The 17,062-nt window shown below is 42.4% G+C and overlaps 1 protein-coding gene across 1 annotated transcript in view; it reads right to left on the bottom strand.

Moving 5' to 3' along the window:
* The window catches only part of LOC144756154 (vitellogenin-A2-like), a 75,015-nt gene that overhangs the window by 13,243 nt on the left and 44,710 nt on the right, over positions 1-17,062 (bottom strand). The window contains exons 24-29 of the mRNA XM_078645735.1: positions 6,096-6,146; positions 5,387-5,491; positions 2,879-3,091; positions 2,641-2,783; positions 747-885; positions 519-654 (exon numbers count right to left, since the gene is read on the bottom strand). Of these exons, the coding sequence (XP_078501861.1) occupies positions 519-654; positions 747-885; positions 2,641-2,783; positions 2,879-3,091; positions 5,387-5,491; positions 6,096-6,146 (787 nt within the window). The remainder of the gene's footprint in view (positions 1-518; positions 655-746; positions 886-2,640; positions 2,784-2,878; positions 3,092-5,386; positions 5,492-6,095; positions 6,147-17,062) is intronic.

Raw genomic sequence — 17,062 nt, 5'->3', positions numbered from 1 at the left:
CAAGTGCCTAATTGTAAAAACCTGACTTTATTTATGTTCACGTCAGGTAAATGAGTGCACATTTTCTTCGTCATGCATACTCGTTTATTTTGCAATGGCAAAGTCATGGTTGCATGGATTGCAACATGCCTCGTTAAAATCCTATATGTGTTCCCAATATCAATGCTCATGCCTTGCCAATGGTATGAATGTTTATTATTAGAGTGCCTGTTATTTGAGCGTTTAAAAGTTTAGACACGTATATTACATTGGAAGTATGATGTAGTACCAGTTTTTATTGGGACGTGTGCTCGGTGATTTTATAATATTCCGCAAACTATTTATTGTAATTAGGAGGACAAGTATATATTCAAATGTTTGCACTTTTATATTTTTAGTTTTTTTTTTTTACACGAATGTGTGGCATGTTCTGATATTAATTAAATTCCACACAAACAGCATGTGTGGCCTTAAAAGAAAATGTAATTGACATTCGAGAGCAAAGGAATAGCTAGATATAAGTGCTCCCAGGTGTTTACCTCTTAGGTTGTCCAGCAGGTACTCAGGGGCTTCAGTAAAAATATTCCAGCTGGGGGACTGAAGGGCTGAGATCTGTGTAGGGTGAGCAGCAGGGATCGCAAATGGAAGCTGAATGGATCTGTAATAAAGTGTGAGCTGCAAAGTAATCAGAAAAAGGCATTACATATCGATGGATCCACCCTTTACATGGTTAGAAATGTGTTACTGTCAGTAGCTGTAATATTTACCTTTGGAACCTGCATAACTGCATCAATGGATCTTGGAGAGCTTAGTGAGAGGACCACTGTTGCTTTCTTAGAGGGATTTTTCTGCATCTTTTCAGAGAACCCCGCCATGAGTGCAGCTCCTGGGACAAACTGTGCAGCCCTGCATAATTGAAACAACAGTAATATATGATGCTGATTTACTCATTTAGATGAAGTATAAAATTAGGTGGTAATGTTTCCATAAATACAGTGATCTGCATTGTAGCATTGTTTAAGTAGCTAATCATGCTCCTTAATGGGTGAGTTTGGCTTGGTTTAGGAATGTAAAAATAGTTGATCTATTTGTAGGGAGTCATTTACGATCAGTTGAGATTTTGCATACTGTATATTTCAAATTGGAGTCTTTCCTTCAATCATTCAAGTGCATGTTCTGTCCTTTTGTAGGCATTGGCAATCGGCAGTGATTACGTCAGTGCCATCACTGGTGAGTTAGATCATCCTAGGGGATTCCTTTAGAGTGTAGAGTTAGATCATTCCTGGGCATTGCTTTAGAGTTTAGAGTGTGGCCTGCCATCCCACCAGGTCAGCAGAGGCTCTGTCCTCCACACTCCTAGCAGAGGACACCCCAGAGCAGATGCAGCAATCACGACCTGCCAGACACGGATTTCTGGGCTCTGAGTGAAGGCGCTGCCGAGTCGGCTTCATCAAAGGCACTGAATATCTGATGAGTGAGCACCATGCTTTATATGGCTGCTACAAGAACAAACTCCCGAAGTGGAAGTTTGTTCCACAACAACAAAATAATGCCCCAGACATGTAGTTTGTGGGCCACTATACGATTTTCAATAAGAGTGACAGTCACACCACCCTAAATAGCATGGAGCAACTGCCCACTATGGGTCTGTGGTCCCATGACTAATGGACCCCCATTCAAGGGTTTCCCTCAGAAGAGCCAGCTAAGGCTCTACCAGTGGAAACCTTGCAGCCTCCATTTCTGCAGGGCACAGGAACTTCAATTATTGGGTAGAGATGCATATATTGGTTGTTGGAGGCTGCAGCATGCCGGCAGACTCTAAATACCGCCTAAATGTTTGTAACTGTCAGTTATTTGTGCCTCTCTCCCATTAGAAGAAGTACCCAATCCTGGCTGCAAGCCTGTTATTGAAAAATTCAAAACAATTGTAGCATTTGTTCATTCCTAGCACCGCATGAGAAAAACACATATTTATTGAACTTGTGAAAATATTTTAAGTATATTATGCAACTAAATTAAAATACGCTAAAATGTTGGATTGATTAGAAGTTAAGAATTTTAGTATAGGTTATAAATGCATGCTGAGAGAAATGAATGATTTTTTTATGTTACAAAGCATGCCTTCTTTTGAATATTGGGATAGAAATGGAATGACTTGTCAGCGGAATGAGGTACATGCACCAGGTTAAGTTACAAGTGGAAACAGGATTTTTTTGACAAAGACTGTTAAATGACCATCATTGAAAAACTACTCAAGAGAAAAAAGTCTAAATAAATTCGAAGATGACCTTCAGGTAAAGCTGCAGTGCTAGTACAGGTTAGTGGAGACTAACATCAAGGAGCAAATGTCTAGGCATCTGGTTATTTGTGTCGTATGTTGGGTACATTTTGAACTTTGAGGATGAATATGATGTAAGATGTCTATTCTGCAGTACTGCAACATAAAACATTTTGAATACCCATTTTTATTTTCAGGACTCCTAAGACCTACTAACCTGCTTAATACTGTTTAAACTACAGATTGAATGGAGACCTTCTATAGTGCTAATGTGTAAGTCACAAGGGGAAATCACCTGTTGGAGCCTACCTCAAAATATAGAATGTCTTGCTTTTCTTGAGCATGTACAATTAGTAAATTCTTATGTAATGTAGAAATATTACCATTTTCCAGCGGATTTCAGTTTTGATGGAATTTTGGGCCACTCCACCTTCAGCCTCAAGCCCGGTTGACTGCCAAAGTGACCAGTTTGAGCCTTTGCGGCAATTTTGTAGTCCTTGCAATTCTGACCCCATTTCAGGTAGGCCTAATCATAATGTAAAAAATTACATATATTAATTTGATGTATTATATACAGAGAAGATGTTACTTTCCCTGTGCCGTCTGCTCGCCTGGCCTCACCTGTGCTTCATGAGAATTGACAACAACCGCATTTGCACAAGCGCGCCATCTACTGGAGCCGGCGATTTCCACAGCATAGGCCTGGATCTGGGGCTTGGAGGTGTGGTAGTCGGCGTATACGATCACCTGGTATCCTTGTTTCTTGTTGTCATTTCTCACCGCTTGAGCAGTAACAGCCAGCACTGGGGGCTTGTTGTCTCCCATGAAGGCAGGCTAGAGGTATGTGAAAAAAGAGGAAAACAGCTATTACAATGGAGACCTGAAAACTCTGCACCAGTTCTATTGTCAGGAGGGATGCACAGGCACTTTCTAAAGTGGATGTTTGTTCAGATAACACCCTTGCACAATTAAACATGGGGCACTCTGCTCAGAGGATAACCTTGCTATATAATAAGAAAAAAGGGCCGTGTGCAAATATTTTTGGTTTCCACAGATTGGAATTGCAATAAATTGCTCGGCCAGCTTGTGTATAACGCAACTGGTTGTACTTATGCTGTACAGCAGAGCCCGGAGAATCCATAATGCCTCGACTTTCACAGTCCATCATAGGAAACATATTCTGTGATTTCCAAATTTCAATTGCACAGTCTTTAGAAACTTCACCACCATCTATGGGACTCTGAAAAGATCTCTCTTCTAAGCCTCTGCCTTTAGTGATTGCAAGCTTTTTCGACCGAGAGACAATCAAGAAGCATGAAGCCTGATGCACTTGTTGTTAGTAAATAATTCATAAACTATGAGGCATATTAGCAAGGACCTCGTTAAAATTATCGCTGTTTTAGCTGCAGTTTCCTGCCGCTAAAACAGCGATAATGGGCTTGCTAATATGCGTTTAAGAATTCCAATAACCTGGACCTCTATTGGAATTCTATAACGCATATTAGCACGCCCATTATCGCCATTTTAGCTGCAGTTTCCTGCCGCTAAAACGGCGATAATTTTAACGAGGTTCTTGCTAATATGCCCTACAGTCTCTTGTAGGGGTCAATGACGTTTCATCTAGTTCATTCTAATTTATTAAAGAGAACAGTTGCACTTTCTCTGCGTTGCTGAATAAAACACATGGTAGCCTGTTTATCATTGAAAAATAGCTTTTTTTTCTAAATGATCTTTATTAATGTTTATTACGACACAGTTTGCATCAGCGATAATCAGCAGATTTACCTTTTGACACCAGTGGCTGTTTATCACAGAAAAAAAACTCTCATCTCTAGTTTATTATAGGCAACATAAAGACTTTTTCTCCTGAGTCGCAGGAATTATTGCTTGGATTCCTCACTTTTTTGTATAGAACATGAAGATATCTTCTACATCAGTGCAGAAAGACTTCTCCCTGAGTTTGTTGTAGACAACACTATGCATTGTCAAGATGGTTTACAGGAACATTAGAAAGTGATAAGTGCCTTACTTGAATGCATCCCTTGTAATGAATAATCAATAGTAATAATCAATAGTAATCTTCTCAACGTGCTACACCAGACATAGCAGAAACTAAGGGAGACACCCTAAGTGCAATGGGTAAACCCAGGCATAAGTTCCCAAACAACTGTGTTATTGGACTGACGTCACACATAGCTTATAATATGTTTAAGGATGCCAGTATATCCATCTGTATGGGACCTGGCATTGTAGCTCAGAGTGGCCTATATCTACTGGAGCAGGACCCCAGGGTGATTTGCATATGACTGGTCTCTGTCTAGACTTGGATAGCAGCTGGAGAAATAAGCAATTACTGAAATTAATTCAAGCATTCCACTCGTGATGATATTTTGTTTGTCACTTATGAACCACATATGCATGTTTTGGAATATGTACAGAACATTAATGCATTATCTAGGGCTATGAGCAGACAGCTAATCCAGTGTCCCTCTGACGCAAAGAAGACTGCCACATCTTGTGGACTGTGCATAAAACACTAATAATGCAACATCAGGACTGCACAAAGGCCACCAGAACCGAATCGGCGAATATTTTTCAAAGCAAAAGGAAATAACATAAGATCATATGTACATGGTTGACATTAGACAAAGTTAACCAATCAACAGATCGGTTTTCATGTAACACAATTCAGTTTCACCAAAGCAGAAAGCAATCCAAATTTGTGAAAACATATTTTAGTGGAACCTTTTTGAACTTATACTTTAAAATAAATTGAGAGTATGCACTTTTCAGTGGTAGAGTGGTACAGAATTCCCTAATTTGATGGTCACAGCAGATAAATCGAGTTTCAAAGCAGTATGTTGTATATATTTGTAATCATAAAACTTGTTTGCTTCTAGAAATGTGGGCATTTCCTTGAAATACAGCTTTTTTGTAATAGTTTGGATGGCACCCAAAGTCCTGTGTTCTTGATCCACCCCTCCCCCAGGGTGGCCAGCGTTCCATCTCCACTTCCTCAGTGTTGGCTTTACGTAATTTGTTAATTTGTAGAATCTGAAAAGGAGCCCTCCCAAGATGTCCGACATGGGGGGATAATGTAATACTGATCTACTTTAATGCAGCACCTACCCTCTGAGATCTTCTGGCATTGGAGGCGCTGCTACTGCTGCTGCTTGAAGAGCTGGAGCTGGACTGGGAAGAAGCTCTGTGTCCTGAGGCTCTCTTCTTAGGATTCTGGATTAATGCAAAATAGTTAATGAAAATGCACAATTTAAATGCAGTTTACATAAATGATAGTTATGGCAATAACTTAAAAAAAAATACCTTTTAAAATATATCTGACTGATCCTTAGCGATCTCAGGACTAACTAACCCTCACGAGTGGGCTCGATTGTCATGTATTTCTGTGTTTCTATCAAACATTATTTTACTGATCTTTCTGTCCTCCTCCTAAAGATATCTTGGATTGAGGTATGGCAGCAATGGATGTGTTCGAAGGTCTTCCTTCCACATACAAGGCACGCGCCTTCAAGATTTAAACATTCTTTAATTTCTATCTACAAAGCTATCGTTAAACTCCCACACTATATCAAAACACTGTGACCTGTAAAAGGTAGTTAATATTTTAACAAGTGTTTCTTAATTTTCTGACTGGTGCCACTTAGTGCTCAACGGAGAGAGATGGCTTAGGTCCCCACATGAAAAACCCACATTCTGTTTTTTATGACATATGCAGCGTGGTGCTAACATTGCAGAAATCGCTCCTTACACATAATTCAAGTAAATCAACATAAAGTATCACAAATATTAACTTCAGATTATTTTGAACACCACTTACAGAGCTTTTGTATGCTGGGGTGAAACGTAGGTCATAAATGTCAGGGTTCGTCTGCAGAAGAAACAAGGAGAACAGATTTGTTTAGTGGTCCTTTCTCTAAACATGCAATTGATACTGCACAAACAAGTGATTATCACGCCTGACTAAAAATATTCAACATTAGCTGCATCATTTACAAGACTGTTAATACCAACATCCTTCCATACATTTGAAACCAAGAAGAGAACCTCTAACAAACCACAAACAACATCCAGGAGAACAGTCTCCAGGCTGCAAATGTGGAACAGCAAGAAGAAAAAGAAGGGACGACACACCGAGACCTACACTGCGTCAAAACATTGGATTAACTCCACAAATCAAATCAAGCAGGTCAGATCACTGCTCCAGTTCTGGAAGGAGCTGAAGAAGCCTTCGAGAAGGGCTCATCACTGCACTGCCCCCACTGCCATTTAATGTAAGGTGCCCCCACGGGATCAGTCCCCATCTTTCGTGCTTTCCTATCATTCTACTATTAGCTTTCGAAACCTATTCACTTTGTCCCCATCACCACCCTCCCCATCCTAAAAAGTTGTATTTCTTCTCACCTACATACATTGTATCCTGTACAGCGCTTCATTGCATTGTAACTAGATTCAAACTTTAGAAAACAAATTAAAAGTTCAATATTTTAAAATGTAAATACCATTAATATTCCACATTTCCCAAATGTAATTCACATAAAATGAAATGCATTTCATTAATTTTAGAAATTCAACTGCTAGCTGCATCCCAAATAGTGCTCATCCATCTTTTCATTCTTCAAGTAGAATGCCATGATCTTCTGTATTAGAGGTGATTGAGGAATCAAGCATCATGAGTAATAAGTGGTATTCATTAATTTCAACTTAACAACTTCTGTTGAAGATGTTTTTAGTTCTTCTAAAGGGCTTAAAGAGGTGTACTTTATCCTGATTTCATATATATTGTTACATCCACTTTTCCAGAATACCATTTGGCTTCCCAAATGTATCATGAGTAACTAGCTTTAATTATTTTTTTTGCCTTTATAGTTTATTTCAAAGTGTGGATGAGTTCAATCAATCGTTCAATCAGGGTGTTTGTTTAGCGCAAACTACTCACCTGGAACGGGTCTCAAGGCGCTGAGGGAGAGGGCATTGGGTGGGGGGAGGGGTTCGGCAGCTCCTGCAGGTTCACTGAGTTCCATCAAAGAGCAAGGTCTTGCGGTCCTTTAGGAACTTGGGGAGCGAAGCAGTCTGTCGGAGGTGGAGAGGGAGTGAGTTCCATGCCTTGACAGCGAGGAGGGAGAAGGAGCGCCCTCCTGTTCTGCTTTTCTTGAACCGAGTTAAAGTTGTAATGGAGAGCTGGGCCGCAGGGGAGCATAGAACACAAGGCATGGTTCACGTTGGCAGGTCCGGCGTTGTGGAGGGCCATGTGTGTTTGGGTAAGAAGCTTGAAAGTGATTCTCTTCTCGACTTGGAGCCAATGTAGGGTCCGTAGGTATTGGCTGATGTGGCAGTGGCGTGGTAGGTTGAGGACAAGTCTGGCGGCGGCGTCCTGGACGTTCTGCAGTTTGCAGGTAAGGTTCTTGTTGATACCGGCGTAGAGTGGGTTGCCGTAGTCCAGTCTGCTACTGATGAGGGTGAGAGTGACCGTTTTCCTGTGTTCGGGGGGGGGGGTCCACTTGAAGGTCTTGCGGAGTAGGCTGCGGGTGTGGTATCAGGAGGAGGTGATGGCATTGACTTGGTGGTCCATTTTAATTTTGGAGTTCAGGATGAACCCGAGGTTGTGTGCGTGGTCTGTGGGGCTGGTGGGGTCCCCGAGGGTGGAGGTCACTAGGTGTCGTTCCAGGCGTTGGGGTGTAGGCCCATGATGAGTATCTCTGTTGTGTCCATGTTAAGTTGAAGGCAGCTGCTCTTCATCCAATTGGTGACAGGTTCCATTCCGTCTTGAAAGTTGCATTGGGTGATGTTGGGTTTGATGGATAGGTAGTGAATGAGTTCTGTGTCGTCTGCATATGAAGTGATGTTGAGGCCATGTGCTATGACGATGGCTGCGAGCGGGGCCATGTAGATGTTGAACAGGGTTGGCTGATGGAGGATCCTTGTGGGGCAATTTTGGAGGGATGGTTGAAAAGGAAAGCTGAAATGTGTGTTAAATAACAAGTTTTGGCTATACCTGTTCTGCTGCATATTTGAAATTGGCCACGTAATGTGATTTTGCACTGTATTTACACACCTGTTGCAATGAATGTTAATATTTGGTTTTGAGCTATTTTACATATACTCTAACATGGGTCCCTGTCTACAAAAGTCACAATATATTGTTTTTTTGCATAGTACTGTAAGGTATATCTGTACAAAATGTGGTTTGTAACTGACATTACTATTGCAGGATTAAATACCCTCCTCAAGCCATTTATAGAGTATCAATATTCGAATCAGCTGGAATCACAGCTGAAGTACACACAGACTGTTTGAAAGCAGGATGGAAAGGAGGTAAAATCACTCGCATATGTCACCATAAAGATGAACACACAGATGGATCAAATGAACATGTAGAAGAGCAGGGAACAAGGAATAGGCAGCCCTAAGGAGAGTTTGTGGAAGAAGCCATTGATGTACCCGAGCAAACTATCACTCAGGATTTTGAATAATGCAATTGAAGATTCTAAACTGAGTATACTACATAATGGTTCCGGAAAAATATAAATGCAGGTCTACTATTGCTCATCGCTTAAGAGGATGTTGGTCAAGAGGCACCTTCATACACATGCTATTGAGCTGCCCAATCATTAAGATATAATGGAGAAGAGTGTGTATGGAACTGAAAGCAAAATTCGGAATACCTCTGGACCTGAAAGCACCTTCTCTACTTTTGGGCATATGAGAAATGAATGATGTTACTAGGTACAAAAGCGATTGCACCAGAAAAGTGTTATTGTGGTACATAAAGCAATTGTACAAAAATGGTGTAGTTGCCGCACACCCATGACTGGAGCAGAACTGGTGAATTTTGGCTGACTTTGCAGTGTATGACAAAAGAGGCTGAGCAAGCAAATTTGCTAAGATTTGTAGGCTTTGTTTTGAATAAATTGGGCTCAAGTGAGAGGTTGGGAATTATAACAATACACATTTCTAATTAACAAGTATTGCATGCGTAGGAATCAAAATGAATCAACTGTATGAAGAATAATGATTCAGTGTAGTCTTTATGCTGTGGTCTAACCCAATAAGTGAACTAGATTTACTCTGGATATACTACTTTATGACTGCATGAGTTGAGTGCCGGTCCAGCCTTTAGCATGGTCGACCTTGGCCCAACCCAAGGGAACCAATTTTCCTAGGGGCGCATGGAGCTATGTGCCTTAAGGTTATATCAACAGCAGCACATTTCTCATCTTGATCCAGCCATGTTCATCCCCAGAGGCCCAGATCCCCTGGAGCCAATACCCCACTTAACATGCAAATTACCCCATCACAAGGCTATGTTTATCCAGAACATGATTCAAACCCAGGTACAGATGAGCAAGTTGAGTGCCCTACATTACAGGTGTTTCCAAATATCAAAGACCAAATAAAAATTTCCGGGATGTTTGTGTCAGATTGCGAGAAAACTCCGTATAACTTGACTGCACAGGAACAGAGATGCCTTTTCCCGAATCCTCCCAGAACAACAACCCAGAGATCGAATTTATACGAGACTCCCGATTATTATCCGAGGGGGAAGGGGGATATTGTATAAAATAACAAACTGAGAGAGAAGAGACTGCTCTGGTTGGTTCCTTCTTCTCCAGTCCGACCTGTAGACCTAATCTTATTTGGAACCTGAAAAGGAAAAGATTATTTATTTCTATTCTATTTAACCCTATTCTACTCTTACTCTCCTTACTTACTACTAACCTACCTATTAACTTCCAGGAACTAGCCTCTCTTCTGCGTAGCTATTAGCTGGCTTGAAATTATCCTACGCCTTCTCTCTCTGGTCTTGCCTATTCCTGTTTAATTAAGCAAAAGAGGTTAGAGTTTATTCTTATCCCTAATCTAGAATTTCTGGGGTACATTTGCTAAGGTACTTACTATTTATTATTGAATTGGAATTTTATTATAATGACTCTGGTGTATTTCTTCTGTCACTCGCTAATCTTATTCTGTCTCTCTTTCTTCCTTAGGTCTGGCGTATCACTGGTGGTTTTCAGGTAAGTTTACTTCCTAGAAATTTCTCAACTGCATATCTTTTGACAATCAGTCTTTCTCTACAACTTATCGTCTTTCTTTTCTTTTTAGAACTGGCTCGAATTCTGAGACTTTACAGGTAAGTTCTATTGCCTTTAGATTTTCGCATTTACAAAACAATGTCTCTTGCCTGCTATTATGTCTTAGAAAAATCACTTATCTGTCTTCTTTAATTCTTCTTCCTTAGATGCTTCGAACTAGCGCACGTCACTCCCATCAGCGGTGACTGCACCGAACTTGAACTCTCGCTTTTCCTCTTGACTGCAACACTCGATAACTCTCACAGAAACTGCGGCGAACCGCCTAATATTTCACGTTAGTACGGTTTATTCAAAACCTTTCAATGTCTCTTGTTTCATTTCACTTGTCTTTTTGCCATTACACTTCTGGATTCTGGTGACACAATTTCCATTACCGCGCAGGCTGAATTTCTCGGTGACGTGCGCAGTTCATTGGCATCGCGCGCCTCACCTGAGCTGCGGTGGAATTTTATGCAACACTAGACTGCTAACTCCACGCGACCTCGGCAGCCATCTTAGTGAGCCGAGATCACGTTAAAGTGGACCAGGAAGCATCTTTTGACTTTCTGCTACTCTTCTCAGGCTGGTAGTGCGTTATTGCGGACAAACGGGGAGTGAGGGTTCTGACAGTTTGCTGGGAAAGCAGCGGTGTTTAAGAATCCTCCTTCTTTTCTACAATGTTTACTAGCTTTACAAGTCTCTCTCAATGACTCAGTCGCTCCACTCCTGGAGAGAGATAGGCGTGGGGGAGAAAAAGATCTTGAGGGTAAAGTCAGGATTGAGGAAGGAGCGAAGAGCGGGACAGTGCTAATGACGTTACCTGAGGTTTCAATTACTCTGTGCCATGAGTCTGGTGGGGCTGAAGGGTTTCAGGAGTCTAGTAACGATGTGGCTAATAAATCCCCTCAAAAATTGCTATTGGAGACAGGGGAGACCTTTATCTTTTTGACTCCCGATGAAGAGAAAACCAATACAGGAACTGGGAGTATACCGGATCCCCAAGATGGCGATAGCTTCTTTTCCCTTGCCGAGCAGTCTGACATTGAATCTACTGGAGATTCTGTGAATGAAAATCTCATCTCAGGCGAAGAGAGTAGAAGCCCACCAAATACAGCTGATACTCTGAAAAGGCCCACACCCCGCCTAAGCAAATCTAGGCTGATACCCACTCAGGGGCAACGGAACACGGATAGCGACGGATCGGAGGCTAGCAATAACCTCCAATGGGTTTACACTCAGGCTGCTATCAGTCTGACAGGCTCAGGAGAATCACGGCCGCATGAAGAAGAGCTCAAGAGCTCTAGGGCGGAATCCAACTCACCCCCTTCTAACACTCTGATTTATGCCATGTTAAAATATATCCAAAGCGAGGCCAGACAAGAACATAGGAGAGCTCAACTAGCTACAATGAAAATCCAAGGGGCTATCCGGAAGAACACCAAGGCATGCTCAGAGGTCATAGCCAGGACAGCTGTCCTCGAAGAGAGGATTGTGGAGCTCGAGGCAGGGCTACATCGATCAGAAACAAAAACTAAGGCTAATGACGAGAAACTTACTGACATAATGTGGAAGCTAGAGGACTCCGAAAATAGGCTCCGCAGGAACAACCTCCGACTGCTAGGGATTGAAGAGAAAGTAGAAGGGCAAGATATCAGAGGATTCGTTTTGAAGCTGTTCCAAACTGCTTTCCCGAGCTCTCCCATTGGTCTTGGGAAACTGAGATTCAGAGAGTGCATGCTCAAAAAGAACTCTGACCCTGAAGCCAAGCTGAGGGCAATTTTGATATTTTTGGGCAATTTTTCACTGAGGCAGGCCATATTTGAAAAGGCCCGTCCGGATGCTAAAAGATCTGCAGAAGGACAGACATTTTTTGTGCACCCTGATTTTTGCCACGCAACAGTGGAACGAAGGTGGCGACTACGTCTACTAATTACTCCTTTTCAAAAGAAGGGATGTGAGGTCTTCTTAATGAACCCTGCACGTCTAAAGGTTATTTGTCGGGGCAAGACACAGGTTTTTTCTTCAGAAGTTCAAGCTCAGGAGTACCTGAAGGAACTTCCGGATGGTTAAATGATCTATGGATTTCCAGTTTAAAAAATGTATTTTCGAATTAACCTTGCTGGGGATCTGTTTTTCTTTTCCTAAGATACCTTATCTACTTACTTATTTTGGTTTCTTGTTTATCTGATTCTTTCTTGGTAGTTGCTTTACTTATGGTCTCTTTCTCGTTCTTTTTTAAATGGGTTATACAGATAGGGAGTTACCCGGGGGTACTCGGGAAGTGGGAGGCATCACATGGGTCTGTGGACCTATTTTGCCTGTTTTGGGGGTTGGGGGTTCAGAAGGGAGGGGAGGGTTAGGGTGGGGGAGGCGCTGCGGGGGGAGGAAAGGTTTGGATTAGGATTTGTTTTTGGAAATGTGCTCAATGAGTCAGGATTATCACACAGTGAGGGGTGCTGGTTTTCTTTTTTTGGGAACACCTTTTGTCTGAGGTATGGCTAATATCCGAATAGCCTCCATAAATATTTGTGGGCTTAACGACCCGGTTAAACGGCGTTGGGTCAGAGAGGATCTGCGATTCTTTCGGGCAGATTTCATCTGCCTTCAAGAAACACATCTCGAAGCTAGTCGGTACAAACTCTTGAATTTTGAGGGGTTTCAGTTGGTTTCATGGACTAAATTGGAGGCCAAGACCAAAGGAGTTGCTATTTTAGCTCGACGGGGGAAGGTTAATATAACTCGCTCCTCTGCCGATAGTTTGGACCGCTGGGTTATTGTGCATGGCAAATTTCAGATTCAAATGGTTACATTATGTTCCATAAATGGCCCAGTACTCGATGATCCTGAATTGTATAAATGGCTGAATATGGAGTTGGTAGGTTGGCCGGCACCGCTTATAGTCTGTGGTGATTTCAATATAAATATGGGCTGCGAACTTATGAATCAACCAGGGAATGCATATCTAGGGAGAAAGCCAAAGGTTTATAGGACCTTACGACATATGATAGATCTTCATGGTTTGATGGATGCCTGGGCTTTTTTTAATCAAAATTACTCCGGGTTTACTTTCTTTTCAGCAGCTCATCAAATCTGCTCTAGGCTTGAATATTTTTTTATTTCTCCAGTTTTGGCTCAAGGATCTAATATTACTAGATTCCCAAGAGTAATGTCGGATCATAATCCGCTTCTGCTTGAGGTTAACATACTATCTTGTGGTATTAAACCAGATACATGGACGTTTAATCGTGGTTTGCTCAGAGACAGCAGGTATACCGAATCCATGAACCCTTGGATTATAAGATTTCTACAGGAAAATATAGATAGCACTGGTATCCAAATTGTATGGGACACACTCAAAGAGGGGATAAGGGGCGAAACAACTCGCTATGGCTGGGAAATTCAGAAAGAAGAAAAGCTTAAACTACAGAGATTGTATAAGGATTTAGAGGTGGCTGAGAGGAATTTGGCCCAAGTAATACTCCGGGCGAAGAGAGTGATGCAGCTCAAACACAGATCGTTCTAGCTAAGTCAGCTATAACAAAACTGTCACAAGCTAAAGCGGCCAGTAAGTTTGTAGCATGGCGATCTAAAATGTTTGTGAATAGTGAAAGAGCGGGGAATATGTTAGCTGTAAGAATTAAAGAAAGGGAGTCTACTACCCGCATCAAGAGCATTCTGGATCCAGATGAGGGGTTAGTAACTGAAGAGGGTGCTATAGCATTAGCTTTTCAAAAATTCTATCAAAAACTTTACATATAGGATATCTGCGATAATATGGCATTACAGGTAGAAATTCAGAACTATCTTGAGGAAATCAACGTGGATGTATTATCCCCAGAAGAATTTGAGATATTAGATGCAGATATTCGAATTGATGAGCTTTGGCAAGCTATAGACTCTCTCCCTGCCGGCAAAGCTGTTGGTCCAGACTTTCTACCAGGCGAATTTTATAAAGTTTTTCGATCCCAGCTTACTCCAGTTATGCTGGAGATGTTTCACAGGGTCCAAAGGGGAGAAGTGCCTCCCGAATCATGGCGAAGAGCTAGAATTGTGACATTTTTAAAGAAAGACAAAAGTCCGTTAGATATGGGGTCTTACCGCCCAATCACACTTATTAATAGCGATATAAAAATATATGCCAAGATTTTTGCAAATCGGCTATCTGGGGTAATTAAGAAATTTGTGTTGTGTCAACAGCATGGATTTGTACCCGGCCGTGAAACCATCGATCATATATGTCGCACTATTGCGCTATTTGACTATACCAAGGTTTCAGGAGACCCTATGGCTTTAATTCTGCTGGATGCGGAAAAAGCCTTTGATAGGGTCTCCTGGCCTTTTCTATGGGCTGTCCTGAGGCATTATGGTCTTGGCGAGAAATGTATCTGTGCTATCCACAGCATGTATAAACAACCTACGGCTCAAATTTCGTTGATGGGAACCCTGACAGGGACAATTAATATTTTAAGAGGTACACGACAGGGATTATTTGCAATTTATATTGACCCTTTAATTAAAACATTTCTTTCTAATGGTTTGATTACTCCGGTTAAAGCTAAAGGGGGAGACACTAAAATTTTAGGTTATGCTGATGACCTTGCTATCATGACAGATTCTCCGCAGATTGCATTTCTAGAAATCCAGAGCATGACGTCACAGTTCGGTAGGATGTCAGGATATCATTTAAATGATGCCAAAACCCAAATAATATGTAATGACAAAGCTACGTTGGTGGATTCACGGGTCATCGGTAAAGCTAAATATTTAGGGATTGAGATATGCTCTAAACCGGAAGAGATAGTAGAGATCAATTTAAACCCTTTGCTAGATAAAATAGACATGGATGCTCGCCGGATCAAGAATCTGCAGTTAACATTGATAGGCAGATGTAATGTAGTTAAGATGATTTTTTTACCAAAGATTTGGTATGTTTTTAGAGCTATTCCCTTATTGTTTGATCAAATTTGGTTTAAGAAACTGCAACAAATAACTTCCTGGTTTATTTGGGCAGGTAAATGCCCTAGGCAAGCTATGAAGTACATGACGCTATCCAGAGAAAGGGGGGTTGGTCTTTACCAAATTATCTACTACTAGAAAGTAACTCCTGAGGCGGAAGCCGGGAGCGCTGCACATTTTTAATAATTTGATGTAATTCTTGTGTGTTATTTTAAAACTTCACTGCAAAGTCCACTTGCCTGGAAAACTTACTCACCCTAAACTCGCGCAGCCGATTAAACGCTGCTACGAGATCGCCGCCATCACGAGGAAGCCCTCGACCCAGGCCACGCCCACCGCCGCTCGGACACGCCCCTTTCTGATACTTAAATCGCGCCATTCACACAGTGCGCACTAGCTAGAAAGTAACTCCTGAGGCGGAAGCCGGGAGCGCTGCACATTTTTAATAATTTGATGTAATTCTTGTGTGTTATTTTAAAACTTCACTGCAAAGTCTATTTGCCTGGAAAACTTACTCACCCTAAACTCGCGCAGCCAATTAAACGCTGCTACGAGATCGCCGCCATCACGAGGAAGCCCTCGACCCAGGCCACGCCCACCGCCGCTCGGACACGCCCCTTTCTGCTACTTAAATAGCGCCATTCACACAGCGCGCACTAGCTAGAAAGTAACTCCTGAGGCGGAAGCCGGGAGCGCTGCACATTTTTAATAATTTGATGTAATTCTTGTGTGTTATTTTAAAACTTCACTGCAAAGTCTACTTGCCTGGAAAACTTACTCACCCTAAACTCGCGCAGCCGATTAAACGCTGCTACGAGATCGCCGCCATCACAAGGAAGCCCTCGACCCAGGCCACGCCCACCGCCGCTCGGACACGCCCCCTTTCCGTTCTCCCTTAAATAATGTGCCAACCCCGGCCGCGCAGCGGGCGGGCCGCCTGCGCGCCGAAGGCGCACCAAAGGCAAGCCCGCCTGAGCCCGTCCGCGACCGGCCGGGACCAGGGGCCATACCCCCTGCCGGTTTTAACCAAAACCCTTCCACGCCGATCCGCTATTCGCGCAGCGAGCTATTAGCCTCCACAAAATCAACACGAGCAAAAAACCACACTTATGCATCCAAACGGGGCCAGGACTATCCTACGGACCCATTTCCTGCCTCGCTTGCGGTTGGTCCAGCATGAGTCAAACCCCACCAAGCAACCACACAATCCCCGAAAAACACCACCACGCACTGAATTGCCTTTATTTTAATGCTAGATCCTTACCCCGGCACGCCCTGGACATCTGGGACCTACTTACATCTAAGACCCGGGACCTGGTTTTCGTTATCGAAACCTGGTTATCCGAGACCAGTGCACCAGACCTAGCAAACGCCCTTCCCCCAATTATAAAATCATTATGCAAGACAGACCTGGCAAAACAGGAGGGGGTGTTGCAGTGATATTTGAGGAACATCTAACATGCCTTGCCGAACCAGCAACTGCCCTTATCGAACATCAGACCTTACCTTTTAAACTACTCTTCGAGGGCCTCACCATCCTAGCTGGTGCAGTCATATACAATCCCCCTGGACAACAAACCAATCTTGGAGCTAAATTATTGAATCAACTGTTGCCACTATGCCTAAAACACAAAAACTACATGATTGTTGGTGACTTCAACATCCATTATGAAAAAATGGACGCCCTAGGAACCTCCCAGCTAGAATACGATATGGGAATTCTCCAACTGAGGCAGTGGATAGTGGGCCCCACGCATTC

The sequence above is a fragment of the Lissotriton helveticus genome, chromosome 1_1, assembly GCF_964261635.1.
Source record: "Lissotriton helveticus chromosome 1_1, aLisHel1.1, whole genome shotgun sequence".
Lineage (NCBI taxonomy): Eukaryota > Metazoa > Chordata > Amphibia > Caudata > Salamandridae > Lissotriton > Lissotriton helveticus.
This window is presented reverse-complemented; position numbering and strand designations above follow the sequence as displayed.